At 46.4% G+C, this 16906-nt stretch overlaps 1 protein-coding gene across 1 annotated transcript in view; it reads left to right on the top strand.

Annotated features, from left to right (window-relative positions):
* Nucleotides 1–16906, top strand: part of IGDCC4 (immunoglobulin superfamily DCC subclass member 4) — a 102994-nt gene that overhangs the window by 73950 nt on the left and 12138 nt on the right. The window contains exons 6-17 of the mRNA XM_062583843.1: nt 369–524; nt 1072–1482; nt 2771–2935; nt 4362–4499; nt 5954–6124; nt 6689–6922; nt 12127–12234; nt 13005–13188; nt 13893–14020; nt 14947–15117; nt 15801–15938; nt 16520–16625. Coding sequence (XP_062439827.1) covers nt 369–524; nt 1072–1482; nt 2771–2935; nt 4362–4499; nt 5954–6124; nt 6689–6922; nt 12127–12234; nt 13005–13188; nt 13893–14020; nt 14947–15117; nt 15801–15938; nt 16520–16625 — 2110 coding nt within the window. The remainder of the gene's footprint in view (nt 1–368; nt 525–1071; nt 1483–2770; nt 2936–4361; nt 4500–5953; nt 6125–6688; nt 6923–12126; nt 12235–13004; nt 13189–13892; nt 14021–14946; nt 15118–15800; nt 15939–16519; nt 16626–16906) is intronic.

The raw sequence follows: 16906 nt of genomic DNA on the forward strand, positions 1-16906 counted from the left end.
AGACCCAGCAGCCTTTTGCAAAGAACATGTTAGTGTAGCTTTCCCTTGAGTGTCCTTTTCCTAGAGGGTCTTGTTCCAGGCACACCCTAAGAATTAGAGACTGCTTTGATCCAAAATAGAGTTTTTTTAGTTATTACAGGTTAAGCTAAACCTTGGAGCAATTTTGGCTTTGGCTAATCTGCACTCAATCAAGCACTAAGGGGTGTCCCAGCAGAAATCCTCCTCTGGGCTGGGGTTTGGGATGTAGGGTCCCCTCTGCTCCCCAGCTGTGATTCCTGGGTCTGGGTGGGTATGTTTTTTGCAAGCCCTTGCCAAGGGGCAGCTTGGGAGCTGCCTCCCACGTTTGTGCATGTTTTTTTTCTCCACAGATGGAAAGCCTGTTTCCACGGATGTGATTGTGCTGGGCCGGACAAACCTCCTCATTCCTTCCAGCCAGCCACACCACTCGGGGGTGTATGTTTGCCGTGCTAACAAACCCCAGACCAGGCAATTTGTTACAGCTGCAGCTGAGCTCCGGGTCCTTGGTGAGTAGAGAGCAGGATAAACACCCCACAGTTACCTGGCTAGCATTTCTACATGGATTACCTGGATTGACATCCAGAAGCTCTACAAGAAGTTGCGTATGTGGCACATGCTGGATCAGAAGAGAGCACAGTTAGAGCCATGGGGGCCTTGTCGGGGGTAGTTCTTGGTGGGATTGTCGCCTTTTTTAATTTGGGGGTTAGTTCCTTTTATTTACTGAATCTTACTGTTCCTTGTTCGTGTTCTCCCAGGTTTCCCCATGAAAATCAGCAATTATCTTTCAGCATTGTGAAAGCCATAAGGGAGAACAGCCTAGGATCAGGGAATGTAGCACATGGTTGATACAGAATTTATTTTTCCTTTTGGACAGAGTCTAAATTAAGCCTCTAGAGTTTGCCTGGCAAATCTTATCTTGTAAGCAAAGCTGCTACTGAATAAAACATAGCACAAGATGGAGAGGAGAAGGGATTTGCTCTGCCTTTTTTTTTCTCCTTTCTTTTTCTTTTTTCCTTTCTTCTTTCTGCAATAATTTCTCCCCTCTCTTTCCAGCTATGCCCAGTATCTCCCAGGCTCCTGAAACTATCTCACGTACTCGAGCCAGCACAGCCCGATTTGTCTGCAAGGCAGAGGGTGAGCCAGCCCCAACCATTCACTGGCTGAAGAACGGCGAAGCCATCCTCTCCAACGGGCGAGTGAAGGTCCAGAGCAGCGGGAGCCTTGTGATCAACCAGATTGGGCTGGAGGATGCTGGCTACTATCAGTGCGTGGCTGAGAACAGCCTGGGCATGGCTTGTGCCACTGCCAAGCTCTCGGTGATTGTGCGGGAGGGTTTACCCAGTGCTCCCAAAAGGGTGTCAGCTGTCTCCCTCTCCAGCACCACAGTCCTTGTGTCCTGGGAGCGTCCAGAGTACAACAGCGAGCAGATCATTGGCTTCTCCTTACATTACCAGCGGGCTGTGGGTAGGTGTTATCTGCTTGTGCAACAGGGCTGTCGCAGTTAGGGGTGTGACGATAAGGAGAAAAGCATATGCGCTGCTGGTGCTGGGCAAAGAATGGCCTTCCAGAAACAGGAGGTCTGCCCTGTGCTTAGTACTGTGCTTTTTGCAACAGCTGGAGTTGCTATGTCCTGTTCTTATCATGGTCTTAGCAGAGCTGTACTTGAGGTAAAGAATGGGATGTGTTAGTCTGGATAGTCCAGGCTATTGTAGCTTGATGTTTGCAACACCTCCTCAGAGAACCACTCATGTATTCCTGTTTCCATTCAAAGAGAGTTGGAAAAGTTTTAATGCATCCAGATGATTTGGAAAACAATCCAGGGTGTCTTCTAAATTGTGTTTTCACCCCTTTCTGGAAGCTCAGTTCTTGTAGCAGAGTAGGACTCTTTTTATGTAAAGTAGATTCCTGTAACTGAAGGAAGCTGAGATTTTTTAGCTTTGTTTGCCCAATTCTCTGCATTTGCCTCCTGATACCTTCCCTCTGCATGGTCCCTGACCCTGGCAGAGCTTAGATACATGGAGAAGTCATTGCAGATACAAGACACAGGGCATCTAGTAGATCACAGGAACTCTTGAATTATTTTCCCAGCCAGTGTCAAATGTGAACAAATTCCAGTTAATTTAGTTCATATTATTGCAGGTAGAAGAATTTTCCAAATCCCCCTGAGGGCACTGTGAGTGAGTGCCTTTGGCTTAGTAGGCATGCACTAACTTGTTGGTCTGCAGTAGCATGTCTGTATGGCTGTTTGGTGTGTTCTAGCAGGACCAGGCACTAGACACTTACTTCCATTCTTTATTTTTTTCCAACACTTAGATTTTGTATGCAAAGTGTGTGGTATTAATGAAGATATTAAACAGCTACTTTATGGCCAGAGATGGTTACTGCATTATCCACACTCCGAATCTGAAGTGAGGTACTTTGGTCTCTTGGAATCTGGCTTCCAGAGCAGCCAGCAAGCCAGTACTCTTGCTGAAGTGTTCCTAGAGCTCCTGTGAAAACCAGGCTAGTAACTTCAGCTGCCTTAGGGTGGATTAAGGAGCTTGAGTCAAAGGAGAGATGTCCACATTTAGCCATTGAATATTTCTGCCTGAAGAGCTCATGTAAGAGATGGGATTTGCGCAGATGCTGCAGTAATTGGGAGATGACATGGTGATTTTGAAGGTGGTCAGTGTGGACTTTGTGATTGAAGTGATTTTGCAGGGAGTGTTTTGGCAGTTCACTGACCTGCTGATCAGTGTTTCCTTGGCTCTAGGAACAGATAATGTGGAGTACCAGTTTGCTGTCAATAACGATACTACTGAACTGCAAGTCAAGGATCTAGAGCCCAATACCAACTATGTCTTCTACGTGGTCGCATATTCTCAGCTTGGAGCAAGCCGGACATCCTCTTCTATAATCGTTCAGACCCTGGAGGATGGTGCGTTGAATTAGACGGGTACTGATATCTGAAAAATGTTCTTATCCTGTTTCATGATGTACATTGAATGGAGAACATGGAGAACAGTATCAGCAGCTCCTAGAATCCTGTGCTCGCTGCTCCTGTGGCTTCTTACTACCATAAGCCCTCAAAAAAAAATTGTAGCAGAATATCAGAAAATTAGAAGATTACCCTGGTCTGATCATCAGCTTGGGTACTTGAAACTTCAAGAGTTTGAAGATGACCTTGCTGAGACTGGGACACAGGAGAATCCTGCAGGAACTGTAGTCAGCTTCTCTGGGTTTTCCCCTAGCTAATACAATATTGCTCCAGACTTGACTCTGGGCCAACTCGATTTAAACTCAGAGGAAAGACATCTATTGCAATTTGTAGGTGTGGGATCAAGCTTAAAGTTGAGCCCCTCAAGAGTCAGTAGTTTGTATTGATTTTTATCTTTTATCATGTGGCATTTTGTGAGCAATGCAAGCAGAGTCCCTGAAGGACAGCTGCCCAACAGGGCAGGGCACGTACAGGGAACAGCAAACTGCAGGACAGTGGCACAAAGACAGTTTTGTCAGACCTGGAGCCGGCTCCTGCTATGCTGCAGGATGCGTTATGTGCTTTTATTATTCCTGATATAGTGACCTGTGTGATCCCTTGTGTACGTGTCTGAAGCCTATAAAGCTGGTTTGTAAGCATGAAAGCTGCCTGCAGCTACAGGGATTCCCAAACGGAGGTCTGAATCTGTGAGCCATTTCCCTTAGTGTCTTATTGACGTTACACTATACTGCGGGCCCATTAGCCTAGTACTAATGTGCCCGCTTTGTAGTTACACTGGGTCACTTTTTAAATATTGCTGGATAATTCTTCAAAGACTTTGGCATTCTCAAGTCAATGTGAGAGTCCTTATTCCAGTGCAGAGGCAGTGAGGGTAGGAGAAGGGTGAGCTGTTGGATTTAAGCCCAGGCTATTTCATGAACTGGGGCAGTAGTGGATCCTGGTTTGCAGTACATTGATCCTAGATCCTCCCCCACTCTCTTCCCACCACAATGACTCCAGTTCTCTGACTGTTGAATTTGATGGAGCTGACCAATAGTTTCAAAACTCTCTGAGGGAAGGCCAGACACTTAGATTTTGCTTCCCTAGGGAGTAGGTTAGTAGCACAAGTGAGGTGTGCTCTGCCAGCAGCCTTTAATCAGGCCTGCTCAACGTGGGCACCCTGTTTTCTTGCCTCTGCAGAAGCCTCGCTGATGCTCTGAGCTGTTGAAAAGTTGTGGGACATTGGTTCCCCCATGACAACATCTCACCTGCGACTGTGGCAGGGTCGAGACCAGCCAGTGGCCTCCAGCCAAGTGAAAGAGCTGGCAGGAACATGCTCAAGCCTTGCCACAGTCTTTGCTGACTTTCTGTTGTTGCTTCTGCCCAGTTCCTAGCGCTGCCCCTCAGCTGTCCCTGTCGAGCATGACTCCTGGTGACATCCGTGTGACATGGCTGCCTCCTCCGCCAGAGCTGAGTAATGGCAAGATAACGAAGTACAAGATTGACTACTGCACCCTCAAGGAAGGTGAGGGAAACACCATTTGGAGGGGACTGACGTCTTCTGCTTTGGCAATGTCCACAGCATGTTGGGTTGAGGGAAAGAGGTTCAAGGCTGAAAATAGCAGGACTCCTTTTCACCCAGGCCAGGAGAATGGTTGTTCCTTAGTCTGGCTATATTGTCAGTAGTCACGGAGGTGTTGGTCCCTTCTTCGTCAAAAGTTGGCCTCTTTCTGTGGTGGACTGAGCCTGTATCCCCAGGGGACTGGTCTGATACTTGTGTATTTGTGCTACCCCATGAATGTCTGTCCCACAAGAACAACGCTGTGGTGATATGTGCACTGTTTGGTGGGGGGAAGAACTTCATGCTGATGGGAAGGAAGGGCAAATACTTTTGACTCCTTTTTAATTGAAATCTAACCAAGGTTATCCTGGTGTAAAACAAGAAAGTATCCTGGCAAAGCTGTGTTGCTTTATTGCCGAGCTTTATCTGGTTTATTTATGCTGTCAGACACTCTAAGAAGCCTTCAGCAGGGATGGTAACGTTTCCTTGTGCTGAATGCAGTCATTTTGATTCCATGTGTGCTTGCTTTGCAAATCCTTCTGGGTATTCACTCTTAAAACCATCAAAGCTCTGCAGCTTATCACCTCCCAGGCTCACGCATCTTACTAAGAGAAGGATGAGGAACGTGATGAAGTGCTGGACATGTTCCCATGCATTTGATCTGGATTAGTATTCTGCACTGTGACTTCTGGTTCTTGTTTTCTCACTCTGAGACTGCATGTGGCTCTATGGCACCATAAAACTCTGGAAACTTTTGCAGTCCAGGGACTGAACGTTCAGCAGTTCAGTGTTACATACCAGGGGCAGCAGTCTCAGGTGAGCTGACACCACATGAAGCACAAAGCAAGACTTCTGTATTCATGATACAGTGATACAAATCTCCAGCAAGCCTGACCATATCTGTTACAGTGAAAATCTCAAGCCATTCTCAGTTTAAATTTCTTGTTACCTCCCTTATGAACATGGATGGGCTGAAAAGTGAGCAATAAAACCATAGTCTGGCTTGGGTGAAGGTGTGAATTTTGCAGAAAGCATGGCTGCTAGACACAGTTGTGGTTCAAATTAAGGTGGTGAATTAAATGCAGAGATGAGAAACTGGAATCTGCCATCAACTGTGCTCCTGTTCTGCCATCATGTCATCAGCAAGGTTTCTAAGAGCTCCCCCTCCAGGCAGGCTCTGGGCTGAAGGTGTCCTGTAGTTTTGAAAGTAATGAAAGGGGTTGTCAATCAGGGTGTCAGTTTTGCCCCATTTTTAGTTCTAGCTTTTCCTGGTGGCATGAGGTTGCAATGGGCAAAACTAAGCCAGCCCAGGGCCTGTGGACCACAGGGGAGTTGCAGGAGTTTGTGTGGCTGCTTGGGTGTATTTCACTTTGACCGAGACAAACATATTTTCACTGGTGTCGCCTTGGTTCCAGCAGATCAGATCACCTCCATTGAAGTGGGTGGAAATGAGACACAAATCACTCTCTACTCGCTGCATCCCAACAAAGTGTACAAAGTGCGCATTGCAGCCAGCACCAGCATGGGCTATGGGACCCCTTCGGAGTGGACCCAGCATCGGACTCCTGACAGGGATAACCAGACACATGGTAGGAAGCTGGGAATTGCCTGGGATTCAAGGAGGAGAGTGCACAGCTGAGGCTGGATCAGAGAGAATTTGCTTTTATGAGGGAGTTGTAACTATTGCTTTTCATTAGACCAGATGACCACCATTAGCTTTTTGTTCAGACTTCCCCTGTACGTCTTGCTGGTTGCGTGGGTGATGGGTCCTGGTCCTTCTTCCCTCTCTATGCAGCTGGAAAGCCATAAACCCTAAAAAAACCCACAAACGTTGTGACATTTAGGAATGAATAGACAGTTTTGACAAACAGAGCTGAAGCAACTCAGCTTCAAGCAGTAGTTAAAAACAGCAGCAATTCAGAATACTTGGAGAAACTGCTGCTGTGACTTCATGTCATTGGTTTTTTCTGTGTTGCCCTGGTGGTGGGGCTACAGGAGAGTGTCACTGCACCATTCTGTCAGACAGCAGAGATGTCCTGTTTGCAGAATTGTCTCTCCTCGTACCTGTCCCTCACTTCCAGGGACAGGGAGGGTGCAGTAGTGCAAGGAAATGGAGGTACATGGCTGAGCGTTTTTATCTTCTTCTGTTCTAGTACCATTTGCCCCTACGGAACTAAAAGTCCGAGCGAAGATGGAGTCTCTCCTGATAACATGGCAACCCCCAGCCAACCACGCCCAGATATCAGGCTACAAACTCTACTACCGGGAAGTGGGCACAGAGGAGTCCAGTGATGAAAACACTTTAGATGGTGCTGAAGATGACAGCTGGGACGTAGGGCCCATAAAGCTAAAGAAGAAAGTGAAGCAATACGAACTGACTCGACTAGGTTAGCTGTTACGTCTCCTTTTTAGCAATGGTCAAGGAAACCCAGGGTCTGTCCTTTGTATTGTGCAGCAGTCTCAGGACAGACTTCCAAGAGGCTCAGAGTTATCTACTTGGCTGCAGTCAGGGTTTGATCAGGACTGTATGAGCTGAGCGTCCCTTCTTTTCAGGAGCACCCAAAGCCATTTCCAGAGTAGGCCTTATGGGTCATGTTCTTAAAAGAGCTTATGCTCAAGGCAGTGTAGCAGGGATTGTATTTTTAACAGAGGACTACTAATACAAGTAGTACTAATTACTAACATAACAACTTATTATTACTAAATACCAATATGTGATTTGAACCAATTAGTATATTGTATTGTGTCAGTATGAGAGTGCTTAGATTAAAATCCCTAGTCAGGACAATGATCTCTCCTTGCCTGTGTATTTCTAGGAAGCTCCACAATTGAGTGCTATTTGAAATATCTCCCTATTAAAATTCAGTGACAGATTAATTCACAGCATACTGATTTTTGGGTCTGTAATCTCCTCCACCTAGGGGAAAATGGCAGAAGAAAGTGAGTGCTCATGGCTGGAGAAAAACTTTGCAACTTTGCAGATCCACCTGCCTGGCTGAGGTGCATTTAGTGTTTCCTGTAAGGAGTTATGTTTGTAATATACAGCGTATGTGTTATGCATGGCATAAAGTTCAGTGTGCAGCACCTGGAAAGACAGTTTGTGTCATCACTGGGTAGGTTGCTAATTCACAAGTCATGTTGCAGCCATCCTGCTATTGAGAGGGTGTTAACGGTTACGAGTTTCTCTGAAGAATTTAGGTCTGTAATTATTGTGCTGAGGAAACCACATGTGAACATCATCACATGCTGCTCTAACCACTGGCAAATCAGTTAGCAGAGGGACTTGGGAGTGGGTTGAATTGGTTCCAAATGCTCTGGCACAGCGATGTGGAGAAGACTGCTTGTTCTTCTGTAATTACTTCCTTAAATTTAGGCATCCATCAAGACATGATGGTTTCCTTATGATCTGCCTGGTGTATATCAGGTATCACTGTGTCAGGAAAAGAGTCTCGGGTTTCTTCCAGCCCTGGATGTTCTCTTTTCTCCACCTTGCTCTGTTGAATGACATGCTTCTGTATGCATACAGTGAAGGAAGGGGTCAGGAATCGGGCTGTGCTGTGGAAGCCAAGGAGTCTGGACATGAAGCAAGTGGGAGAGTGGTTGGGATTTAGAAGCATTTGGATTCATGGAAGGGAATTCCCAGTGCAGGTGCTTACATCTGCCTAGGGGTCTTGTAGGCAGAGTGGGTAGGAATCTCAGAAAAGATTGGCAGACCTAACATGATCTGCACCTTGGCACGTGGCAGGTGGGAATCAGCTGAGTGGGAACATCCATGATCCCAGCTCATGGATGCCTGCCTGCGACTCACGGCAATGGAAACCTCTCTTAAGATCCCTGTATAAGAAGACTATTTCTTGGGATTATCTCTTGATATCAGAGGGGGAGTTGCACAGGGTGAAGGGTGCTCTCTGGCAGGAGAGGCAGATTTGCCCATGATGAGCACTGGAGGGGTGTCACAGCCGAAACTACAAATTGGGTGAAGAGATTGAAGAGATAAGATATCAAGAAATCCCAGGAGCAGGCACTGGGCATACGAGGCTGTAGCTCAGACCTGGTTGTATTCTGTGTCACTGTAAACAAATCTCCCACTTGGAGATGCTGTGCTGTTGCAGTGCAGACAGTCACTAAAAGCACCTTGGTCTCTACATCTCTGCAGTGTGAGTGAAGCGGGCACGCTGTGCCTTGTCATGGCTTGATTTGGGCGGCAGCCTGTGTGACAGAACTCTTGTCCCACTGCTTGTTCCTGGGGAACATGATTTACATTTCCTGATCTTTATATTTTTTTCTTGTGTTTTTTTTTTCTTCCCCCAAGAGCCCTGCAGGGAACAGGAGAAGGCCCTCTAAGGAAGACATGCCCCCCTTTCTGGGGCATGTCTCAGCTGGGTGGGTATGCAGAAAGCAGCTTTACACACAGTTGCTCTTTACGTATAGCAATAGTACAGCTGTTACACCAGCTCTGCACACATTTCCCTGCCTTAGTTTCCCCAAGATAACAAGATGCGTTTTGGGCTGCACTTAGGGCCTATGGGCTGGCCCAGTGTAAGGTTCTTGTTTCGTCTTCTCTTGCACTGGCTTGTTCTGCTGTTAAATGATACCAACTTTGTCAGTCACCTCTGTCTGGCAGATATCCTCTTCCTCAACCTTCTCCATACCCCTAACATCTGTCGTCTTGATTTTGCCTTTGATAATGTCCTAGCTCTTTCCATTTGAGCCATCTGAAGTAGAAGACTTTCTCTCATGCTCTTACTAACCTCTAGAGCATACCTGTATCTCCTTAGTTGAAAAGTCATTAGTGAAATTACTAATGACACTTCTTGTATCTAGTCTGGGAGTTACATGCTGAAATCTTGTCAGAGATGTGGGCAGCCGTTCAAAGGCACATAAGAGATGCAGCAATGTCGTGATCCCGTGACAGCAAAAGGAAGCTATCCTGAATCACCATGAGTGCTTATCACTGAGAAATTCTCACTGACTTCCATTTGGGTTCTAGCAATTAGTCTCTGTAATGAGGTGCAACTACTAGGGCCATAATTTACATGAAAAACAGTCAGAAGCTGATCCTGTCTCCACAGTAACATGAAGGAAAAGTGCATTCCTCTGGGAGTGCTCCTTGGAGATCAGGGTATTTTCCCATTTATGGGAAAGTATAGCATCTAGTTCACATGAACATCTTGAAAACTGAATGAAACAGTGTTTTTAGCATCCTGGGATATGTGTCACTTATCCAGTCATCCAGATTAGCGATTTGAAATGATCCGGACTAGATTATTCTGCTTATATTTAATGTATGATGGAGTGCCATGAAATAACATCTGTTTTCATGCTGCCTCAACAGCTTGATAGAATTTCACGTCTGCATATTCTAAACTTGAACATCTGGATCTGTGTATAAAAAGTGAAGTCAAACCTCTGACGGAGAAATCCAAAATTGCTTTATTTTCAGAATATGAGTCACTTGGTCATGTGGCAGAGCTGCTGTGACTTCATGTGCAAGTAGCTGCTGTATCGATCCTACCCCAAATTACCTGTACATCCTGAAAACTACCTGCACATCCAGGGCCCACCAGTGTCTGATAGAAATTTATAACTGTGTTTTGGGGATTTAGTCTGCTTGCTGATTCCTGGAGATCAGTTGGTACTGCATGGCACAAGGTGCAAACGAGGGCTGCTTGTACATCCTTAAAGCCTCCTGCACTTAGAACAGCTGGAAACTACACTGGATGGTCTTCTGATCTTATCCATACAAGTGGTATGTAAATGATGAACACCCACACCGAGTCACAAGTGTCTATGTGCTTTACAGTACTGAGAACCTGGCTGAGGAGCAGGGCCTTTCCTGTGGATGGCAATTCAAGTGGGATTTCAACTCAGCTGGGATGCACTGCAGAGATCTCTCAATGTCTCAGGCTGGTCTCTTGCTGCTCTGTCGAGATGGAGGACTTGTTCCTTCTTTCCCTTCGCTCTCTAAAGTGAGCTGACCACAGCTGCATCACATCTGCGAGCACTTCCTCCCTGCTTGGATCACATCATCTGTGATCAGCTTGTGTCCTAGTGAAGCCCAGAGAAATGCTCAGGCAGGATCTTGGAGTGTCTGTGCTGGCGACAGACAGGCTATGGGGCTCTCTGTTCCACCAAACCCATGGTCCAAGCCATACGGAAGTTGAGCGCTTTTTGGCCTCTTCTCCCTTGTATGGATTTGAGGTTTTCTGTGGCTGAAGAGTGTGAAATACAGATCAGCAAGCAGCTGTCCTGCAGCAGGACAGCATTCAGGCTGCCTTGGTGGTAGACAATATTGTTTGATTTTAGGATTCTTTCAGGGAGAAAAATGTGGCTGAACTGTTTTTATATTCTGAGTGTGAACATGTGTTGTAGAGCAGTGAGAGTCTTTGGTAATTGGTACCATTAGCCCCTGGGAGTATAATCAGTGCGGTAATAATAAAATTGGCATCAATAAGAAAGGCTTTGTGCTGCCTATGTTGTCTGGCAGAGGGAGCAGTGATCTATTAGGGCAGGGAATGAACAGGCACGTCCCAAATTAACAAAATTCATCAACGCATTGCAGCCAAGGCAACCAAAAACAGTCTGGACTGCTCTCCCTGAGCTTCTGGATGGGCTGGCTGCCAAAGAGAGAAGCTGGCGACTCTCTTATCTAAGAACTTTGGATCTCACAAGTTTGTTTCCTCCATTAAATACCTCCATGAAAAGAAGACTCAGATGTTTCTTGACACAAGGAAGGAGTATTTCAGCTGATGAAAGGCAGAAAGAAAGAAGGAAGTGAATTTTGAAACAACCAGAGCCCTGGTAGTAAGCGCGGCGCTCTGTCCTGCAGCTCCATTTGGGTGAAAGCGTGATACTGCCTATAGAGTGTGTGGCTGTCTGAGAAGGGTGTGTATCAAGGATCCTCCAGTTTCTGGTGTGGGAGTTACGTGCACCGTTGCTTTTCTAATTGCAAATCAAGAACCCCTATTTGCTGTGGAGGCAAAATAGCAAAAGCTCCTGGTGACTTAAATAACAGGGGATATAAGGGCTTGCTGGAAGAAAGATCCTCACAGCAATTAATAAATCAGAAAGGCCTTTGGATATGAGAGGTACTACATCATTTTGGAGAGAGGAGAGGATGTCCTCACTCAACAACAATAAACACAGTGTGTCCACTTGCACCAGGGAGAGAGGAGTCACCGTGTGTAGGTTTCTTTAGTAGTCTGAGGCAGAGAAAGATCAGAACAACCTGAGGGGATGTTCCACAGGCTGTGACGCTGAGTAACCCTTGGTAGCTGTGGGCAAGTCCATTTGCTACAGCTAAGTTTCAGCCATTGTAAAAGGGGCAGACAGACCTAGGAGGTAGTTGTGGGGATGAGCAAGCCAGTGTTTGAGTGGGAGAGGCCTGAAAATGGAAGGGAAGGACCTGATATGTTTTAACAAATGCAACTCTGTTTAAAGCAACTCAGCTTTCTTGGATGGTGAGAAAAGCTGGTCAGATCTAAGAAAAGTTGTCTAACTGGGGTGGGTGGTAACCCTTCCCTCTTCCCCTGCCAAAACCCACCACCATCAACAGACCAACCCTGGATGATTTTTTTTTCTTTCCTCCAAGCTCCTGGGAAACTCTATGAGGTGAAGCTGGTAGCATTTAATAAGCATGAAGATGGCTACGCAGCAGTTTGGAAAGGCAAAACAGAAAAGGCACCTGTGACAGCAGTAGGTGAGAAATGTTCTTTATTTGTTGTTTGTCTCTTCTGTTTGGTGTGTGGCTTCAAAGGAAGTCTAAAGCTAAAGTTACAGAGGAAGGACTTCAAGAGATGCATTACTAAAATGAGGAAGAAATACAAAGGAATATAGGGGAACTCCCTGTGACAATCACTGTAAATCACATTAGAGGAATTAACTTGGGAAGGATGGAAGGGAGCAAAATATCCCCGTCTTGTCTAGAGTTTGGATAGGCTTCACCATATTGTCTCTGGCGCTGTTAGTGGCTCAGTGATGGTCTTGAAAATAGCCAAATGACCTGGGTTTCATCTGTGACATTATAAAGACCCCAGAACATAGATTAGTGGCATGCCACATCTCACAGTATTATAAAGAAGTTAAAGCTCTGAAGACTCAGGCTCCATTCGCCACTCTGCCAGTCTGATGAACAGTCTTGGCCCTTCCTTACCCTGGTGTAAGCCTGATGAGTGTGTAACTTTGAAACTGGCCTTTGCTCCATAGCAGTACACCACCAGCCCAGTGTGTGGATCTTTGTAACACACACACACACACACCACACAGATCCCACGGATGAGGAAAAACATGCTCTTCAGACCACCGCATACACTGACGGCTAAGTAGGGTGTCCAAGCTTAAACGGGAGGCCTGCATATTTGTGCAAGCTTCATAAGCTAGGCCTGTTTTCTTCCCTGTTTTCTGCATATGGCAGCTGTCCCTTGCCTTCCTGTGCCGTATATGTCTCCACATCTCTCTTCTGTTCTGCAGATCCCCCAGTGCAGAAGGGTCCTCCGCTGCCTCCGGTCCAAGTCTATGCAGAGTCCAACAGCTCAACTTCCATATGGCTCAGGTGGAAGAAGCCTGACTTCACCACAGTAAAGATTGTCAACTACACTGTGCGCTTCAGCCCGTGGGGCCTGAAAAATGCCTCTCTTGTTACATACTACACAAGGTAAAGTGGGATGCTAAGGGTTCATCTGCCAAAGATCACCCATGTCATGAATAAACACAAAGCAGGAGAAACCTGGAGGGAAGGCCTGTTGTTGAGCCTGCTTCTGAGCATTTCACATGCTGCAATGTCTGCCTTGGACTTGATCACAGATACATTCAGAGCTAGAAAAATGTGGCACTGGGACTTCCACAGTAGGGAATTGTCCATAACTTAAATACTAAAGGGTCATTTACTGGGTAGTCTCTGCATTTTTCTGCTCTGGCTGGACCTTGCATGCTGTTTTCCCTTTTAATAGTGAAGCTAGCAGACGCAACTATGGCCAATCTCAAAGCATTCATGATTTGTGAGATGATCTTCACAAGTTTGGCTGAAAAATTGCAAGAATTTTAAGCAGTAATAATAATTTGGGGATATACTTCAAATCTGGCTTCCCATGCAGGTTTTCAGCCTGTAATCAAGCTGTATTTTGAAGCTTTTCTCTGCAAGCACATGATAGTTGGTCCTAGAGGCTACTTGGCTCTGTAACGGGGAGTTGAGTGTTCTTGCATTCACATGACTGCAGGAGATGGAGCTTTAAGTGAAGCATCAAATACTGTAAGAGTAAAGATAACCTCTTACAGTGCTTCAGGTAAAGTGCTAAGGTGGCAGTGGGTGGGAGAACTTGCGAGTATTCATGGCCTTGTGAATGCATCCTCTTTTGGCAGCTCCGATGAAGACATCCTCATTAGTGGGTTGAAGCCCTACACCAGGTATGAGTTTGCTGTGCAGTCCAACGGTGTTGGCATCGATGGACCCTTTGGCAGTGTGGTGGAGCGGTTCACCCTTCCAGACCGTAAGTATTTGAGAATTGAATCCTCATTTTTTTCTGGCTTTCCTTGAATCTCTCCTAACTTAATTCTGAATGGTGTGGCGACCTCTGGCCACCTGATATACCTGTGTACATAAAAGGCTGAGAGCCTCTATGGGTCCCAGTGTTTCTCTCAAGCTCATTGAAGGAGTGCTTGAAGGAGTAAGCAGAGAGGAACATGCAAAGAGAATTGGGGCAATAATTTCTGTAAGGTTCCTTCTGGATTCTTTCAGAGAAATCCTGCTCACTAGAAAGAGCTGATGGTGTGTTGCTTAAACACTGAGGCCTCTCCAGTGTCCGAACAAGTGTGTCTTGCCCAGCCTAGCTTTCCAGGAAGACCTCCACCTCCTAGCTTCAGGCCTGGTGAGGGCTGGGAGGCAGAGGTGATCCTGGGAGCTGCAGTGGTTTAACTTCTTGTTATATAGCAGCTCGTCCTGTATTTGGCTTCACAGAACAGCAGTGATTGGCTTTGAAGGAATTATGTGCCCTGCTTTCCTTAGCTGGGGCCTGGGACGAGTTGCGGTGCAAGCAGGTCTTTGAGAGAGATGGAAAGGAAACCACAAGGAGGGGATATGGGTGAGGAATGTTCTCTCAAAAGTGAACAACATTGCACAACATCAAACTGAGTGACGTGGCTTCATCAGCGCTGTCATGCTTTCCTTGGCTAGCTGGCCAAGATACTCATGTCATCTCCTGTGTTGGGCTCAGCGCTCTCCCCTCTGCGCTCTTCACAGTGGATTTGGATGGGATGTGTAGCCACCCAGGTCACTCTTCATTTCATGCTTGCAGACACGGCTGTGGCACCACTGAAAAGGATTCACAGCAGGCAGAGCAGTCATTGTGCCCTGTGTGTTGAATGCTTTCCTCCTCATTTCTACTGTTCACGCCAAGTCTTTACCTGTATTTGCCAGGTCCTTCAACTCCTCCGTCTGACCTGCGGCTGCACCCGCTCAACCCCTATGCTGTCCAGGTGCACTGGTGTCCCCCTGCTGAGCCCAATGGCATCATCGTGGAGTACCTCATCCTGTACAATGCCAACAACACGCAGCCCGATGACATGTGGACCTTACTGACACGTGAAGGTGAGCCTCCCATGAATGCTCTAACCTGAGCAAATACTTGTCTTCAGTCTCCTCAGCTCAGATGTTAGAGACAGCGGAGACCTGTCTGAGAAGCTTTGTTTGAAGCAGACAGCCTCAGTGGCTTATCACAGGGGCAGACACTCAAAGAACTGGGCTTAATGGGCCCTGACTCCTGGTAGATGGAATCATAGTTAAATTGGTCAAGGCTTTAAAATGTATTTTGATTAGCCTTAAAAGTTAGTGTTTCTCTATCTTTGGCTTTGATTTTGGCCTCCCTTTGAGCACATACAAATATACATTCAAGGAGCTTGTGCTGCCACCTTTCTAGTGGTTTGCACTGGGCCTTGCTCCTGGTCATAGAGGAGAGTCCATGAGCATGGCTGCTGTGAGATAGGAAACCATACATGTCTGGGGTTGAAACAGCCACTATCATCCTGCAGATGTCCTGTGGATACAGGCTACCAGCCAGTAATTCCTAGGAGAACATATGCCAGGAGCACCACATGTAGCCTTGTATCAGCTCTTTAAGCAGAAAATTCATTAACTTCTAAGGGGTGTATGAATTATCTCTTAGAGCACATGGCATAAAATCTGTCACTTCTGAGGATCCAACAGAACTCCACCGCTGCTTTGCTGCAACCCTCTGAATAAACTTGAAACTGCATGTACTTGCTTTTGATCAGGAAATATCTTCAGCACTGAAGTGCATGGCCTGGAGAGTGATACCAGATACTACTTCAAGATGGGAGCAAAGACAGTTGTGGGATCCGGGCCCTATTCAAACGTTAAGGATGTGCACACCCTCCGGGAGAAGCTGTCTGGTAGGAGTTTCCCCTTTGTCCTGGGTGGGGGAAAGTGAGTCGTGTTGTTGAAGACTGCAGGTTGTCAGCAGTGGTGCTTCTCTGTGTGTACAGAGTGCGGAATATGATTGTGTGCAGGCCAGTGTGAAGGATCACAGCAGAGTCCTCACACATGCGGCTCCTCGAGCCTCAGGCAGCTCAGGGACCTGTCCCACAGCAGACCTTGATCTCTCTTCCCCACCTCAACCCCTGTGGAACAGCACATGCAACCTGCACCTTGCTGCCTTTCTGTTAGGCCTGTGTCACATAAAGTTAATGAATACACATAGGTGCCAGTTCGCTTTAAGCTGCTTTAAACGGTCCTTTTTTCCCTTTATGACTCTGAGTGTATTAAATACCTGCCGAAGTGGGGAAGGCAGACCTCAGTTTCCCAAGCTTTTAGAGATTAGCTTTTTATCTATACTTTCTTCCTAGCTTCATTGTGTGTATATACAGGTATCACCAATTAGTTTTAGTAAAGCTGACATTTCTCGGAACATGAGACACTTTGTGCTTTCTTCCTGCTAACAGTTGAAATGACATGTCTGTGCTTCCCTAACTAGATGTTCTGGATATCCACTCTGTCACGGGAATCATCGTGGGAGTCTGCCTGGGACTGCTCTGCATACTCTTCTGCATGTGTGCCAGCTTCCGCAACAGCAAGCAGAGGTAGGTGTCACCTCCCCTTTGCGGGAGGTAAAGGAAGCTGATACGGAAGGAGATGAAATACACTGAGCCTCTTCCCCGTGTTCGCTTGGGCTGTTTGACCCTGCAGTTTAGTGGAAGGCAGTTTGGGACACAAAATATGACATCAATTAATAAAAAGATTGAGTCTTGGAAGTGCTGGCCCACTAAGGAAAATATTTTAATCAGTATAATCAATATAGTCATTTTTCTGATTTACTTTATTTTCCCAATAGTTTCACTTTAATTTGCATTATTAGACTAAC

Source organism: Rhea pennata, chromosome 10 (genome assembly GCF_028389875.1).
Source record: "Rhea pennata isolate bPtePen1 chromosome 10, bPtePen1.pri, whole genome shotgun sequence".
NCBI classification, from domain to species: Eukaryota; Metazoa; Chordata; class Aves; order Rheiformes; family Rheidae; genus Rhea; species Rhea pennata.